This window comes from Colobus angolensis, unplaced genomic scaffold (genome assembly GCF_000951035.1).
Source record: "Colobus angolensis palliatus isolate OR3802 unplaced genomic scaffold, Cang.pa_1.0 Scaffold97, whole genome shotgun sequence".
NCBI lineage: Eukaryota > Metazoa > Chordata > Mammalia > Primates > Cercopithecidae > Colobus > Colobus angolensis.
The window spans coordinates 824,564-826,914 of record NW_012123709.1 but is presented as its reverse complement, the minus strand read 5'-3'; the positions used below and the strand labels follow the sequence as shown (position 1 = coordinate 826,914).

The 2,351-nt window shown below is 40.1% G+C and overlaps 1 protein-coding gene across 1 annotated transcript in view; it reads left to right on the top strand.

Annotated features, from left to right (window-relative positions):
- The window catches only part of BUB1B (BUB1 mitotic checkpoint serine/threonine kinase B), a 63,169-nt gene that overhangs the window by 51,959 nt on the left and 8,859 nt on the right, over positions 1-2,351 (top strand). The window contains exon 19 of the mRNA XM_011932718.1: positions 1,881-2,030. Within this exon, the coding sequence (XP_011788108.1) occupies positions 1,881-2,030 (150 nt within the window). The remainder of the gene's footprint in view (positions 1-1,880; positions 2,031-2,351) is intronic.

Below are 2,351 nucleotides of genomic sequence, written 5' to 3'. Positions count from 1 at the left end.
CTAGGCTGGTCTTGAATTCATGACTCAATCAATCCTCCCACCTTGACCTCCCAAAGAACTGGATTACAGGCATCTAACTTTGCTTTTGAATTTTTTTGCCATTCTGAGTCTCAAAGCTTTGTGAAGTTATTTTTCCCTCTTTCTGGATCCTTATAGGATCTTATTCTTGTCCCCACTATTCTGAAATGTCACAATTACATGCCTTTTCATAAGTTTGTTGTCACTTATGTGTTAGATACTCAATGGCCATTTCAATCTGTCAATTCCCTCAGTTCTGAGAAATTTTCTTCAATGGAAAAATTATTTTTTCCTCTCAGTTTCCTCTGTTCTCTTATTCTCTAATTCCTTTTATTAGAGGTGCATATGGCATCTTTTGGACAGAACCTCTAAAAATTTGACTTTTTTTCTCCTATGTTTTCTCTTTTTCTTTTTACTTGCTGTGTATTTTATCAGCTTAATATTTTTGGTCTTTTTACTAGGTTTTTATTTCTATATTTAATTTTCAAGAGCTCTTTTTTTTATTCTCAGAATTTTCTTTGTAGCATTCTATTCTTTATTTCAAAGAGAATATTCCTTATCTTTCTGAAGATACTAATGATACTTTAACATTTTTTTCTCCCTTTGTCATCTGTTTCTTCTTGTGTGTGTGTGTTTTTTTTTTTTTTTTTGTCTGTTTTGATCTCTTTCACACTGCAGGCTTTCTTCAAGTCTCTGACTCTCTATTCATATTGAAGTATGGGATACTGAAAGCTAATTGAAAGTAGTTATGTATATGGAAAGACCTTGACAGCTGTGGACCTCAACGCAGGATGATCTAGCTTGGCCATTTTATTGGAAAACCCTCCAATATTTAGATCTTTTCTCTTGAGCTGATCAGAGAAGTCTTCTCCCTCAGAGAAGACTTCTGATTTTCTGCCTGGAGCATATAAGCCTGGCTTCTAGCTTTCTGAAAGCTAAGTAAGGAAATTGGTCTGAAGCATGGAAGGGCAGGGAGGTACATCTTAACATCTTAACCGCTGCATATACAACATCCGATATATACACTTTTCCCTGTTTTCCATGTTATTTCTACGCCCCTCAGTGGTGCCTAGTGCTCTGTAGTCCAGAGCCCTTCTGTTTTATACTCACTAGGTAATAAACTTCTAGTCTTCGAGAATAGGGGAGAGGTAGTTGCTGGGCTGGGCTATGGGAGCAGAGGAGGGAAGCTGGGGTCTACCTTCCTCTTTTTTTGAGACGGACTTTTGCTCTTGTCACCCAGACTGGAGTGCAATGGCACGATCTTGACTCACTGCAGCCTCTGCCTCCCAGGGTCAAGCAATTCTCCTGCCTCGGCCTCCCGCGTAGCTGGGATTACAGGCACTCGCCACCAAAAACCCAGCTAATTTTTGTATTTTTAGTAAAGACAGGGTTTCATCGTGTTGGTCAGGCTGGTCTTGAACTCCTGATGTCAGGTGATCCACATGCCTCGGCCACCCAGAGTGCTGGGATTACAGGCATGAGCCACTGCACTAGGCCTACCTTCCTCTTAAATGGGATTCAATCACCCCTGTCTTAGCTCCACCCTCAGCCTCACTTCCATGGGTAATTGGTGCTGGCAGTTATATACTATAGGGAAATAGCCTTGTAGTGTAAATGTAGCTCAGCTTTCTCCTCTGCCAAAATCAGTTTTTATTCTAACTGGATTGTTACCTCCTCTTCTCTTTCCAGCTTATTCTCTTTCCAGAATTTGTTGCTATTGTTTCTTTTATAGTAGATTTATGCCTTTAAAAATAACTCTTTATTATTTCTCTATCAGAAGGGCTGGAAGGAATGTGTTTCAACCTGCCAGCCATAACCATATACTTAATTGAATTGAATTTTTAAAATAAAATATCTTACAGGTATCTTCTCAACCTGTCCCATGGGACTTTTATATCAACCTCAAGTTAAAGGAACGTTTAAATGAGGCCTTTGATCATTTGTGCAGCTGTTATCAATATCAAGATGGCTGTATTGTTTGGCACCAATATATAAACTGCTTCACCCTTCAGGTTTGTAATACTAAAAACATAATTTAAAGTCCTCAAGTAGAGAGATTTGTGCTCCATTTCTCATAGGAATTTAGTACAAAATCTATCAATCTTCTAGAAATAGACCAATTCAATTATAAGTTAAAAGCATTGGGCCGGGCGCGGTGGCTCAAGCCTGTAATCCCAGCACTTTGGGAGGCCGAGACGGGTGGATCACGAGGTCAGGAGATCGAGACCATCCTGGTATACATGGTGAAACCCCGTCTCTACTAAAAATACAAAAAACTAGCCGGGCGAGATGGCGGGCGCCTGTAGTCCCAGCTACTCGGGAGGCTGAGGCAG